The sequence below is a fragment of the Fukomys damarensis genome, unplaced genomic scaffold (genome assembly GCF_012274545.1).
Source record: "Fukomys damarensis isolate Sample0158 unplaced genomic scaffold, DMR_v1.0_HiC HiC_scaffold_10, whole genome shotgun sequence".
NCBI lineage: Eukaryota > Metazoa > Chordata > Mammalia > Rodentia > Bathyergidae > Fukomys > Fukomys damarensis.
The window spans coordinates 37454487-37455498 of NW_022900922.1; the positions used below are offsets into that span (position 1 = coordinate 37454487).

At 56.6% G+C, this 1012-nt stretch overlaps 1 protein-coding gene across 1 annotated transcript in view; it reads right to left on the reverse strand.

Annotated features, from left to right (window-relative positions):
- The window catches only part of Foxf2 (forkhead box F2), a gene marked incomplete at its 5' end in the record, with an annotated part of 4348 nt that overhangs the window by 2507 nt on the left and 829 nt on the right, over positions 1-1012 (reverse strand). Inside the window, one exon of the mRNA XM_033761794.1 lies at positions 874-1012. Within this exon, the coding sequence (XP_033617685.1) occupies positions 874-1012 (139 nt within the window). The remainder of the gene's footprint in view (positions 1-873) is intronic.

Here is a 1012-nt window from a genome sequence, read left to right on the forward strand (position 1 = left end):
AAAAAAAAAAAAAAAAAAGAGGTGAGGATGGTTTGTATTGGTAACATCTTGAGATTCCCATAAAATGGAAGGAGACTGCTCTAGTGGATTGTCAGGCTCAGTTTTCTCCGGTGTGGTCCTGCCTGCCCAGCCGTCTTTGTTTAGTTAACCTCTGGGGCCCGCATTTAAAAGGCCTATTTGGGAAACTTCTCCATCCAGGGAACCAACATCTTGTGTCCATTTCTGGCCCTGGTGCTCGATGCCCAGGGAGTCACAAACTAGACCAGCCCAGGAGGGAGACGGCGCCCGCGGGGAGCACGTGTGGGCCTCTATGGGCCTGGAGGCTGCAGGGTTGCAGTCTGAAGAGAGCTGGAGGGCTTGAGCGGGAAGGGTCCATCTACACCCTCCAAATAAAGCTGACCACTATTCAGATCTCTGAGGAGGGCACCTTCCCCTCCACCTTTCACAGCTTCCCACAAGCCAATAAAGTTTCATAATCTGCAACCCACACAATGGAGTCAGCCACATACAGCTCAGTCCTGCGGCCCAGACGTACCCTTGGGCCATCAGCTGTGCCCGCTGTGTGTGTGTTGGGAGCTCCCTTCTATGGAAGGTCCCTGAGACCCCACTCTGCTTTCTGGCCCCTAATCCACAGCCCAGCACGACGTCTCCCTTCCTCAAATTCAAAGAGACAAAAGTACAGCAAAACGAACTGCTAAAAAAGAAGACAAAAAGAACGTCCCAGAAGGCCAGGGCCTCTCAGAGCTAAGTCGGGGCTGAACTGGGACATCACCCGCGCCTAGAGCGGTGACCCCGTCCCCCTGGAGCTAGGAGGGCAGAAGACCCGGCGCTGCGCCCTCTCCCACACACACCTAACCGGTCCCGCCCCGTTACCTGAGAGGTCCTCTCGGGCGTTCTGGTGCAGGTAGCTCTGCTCCAGCGAGTAAGACGACACACCGGGGTGCAGGCCGGCGGAGGCCGCTGGGTTGCTGCTGGTCGTCAGCGCTGGCGGCTGCTTGAGGTAAGGCGAGGC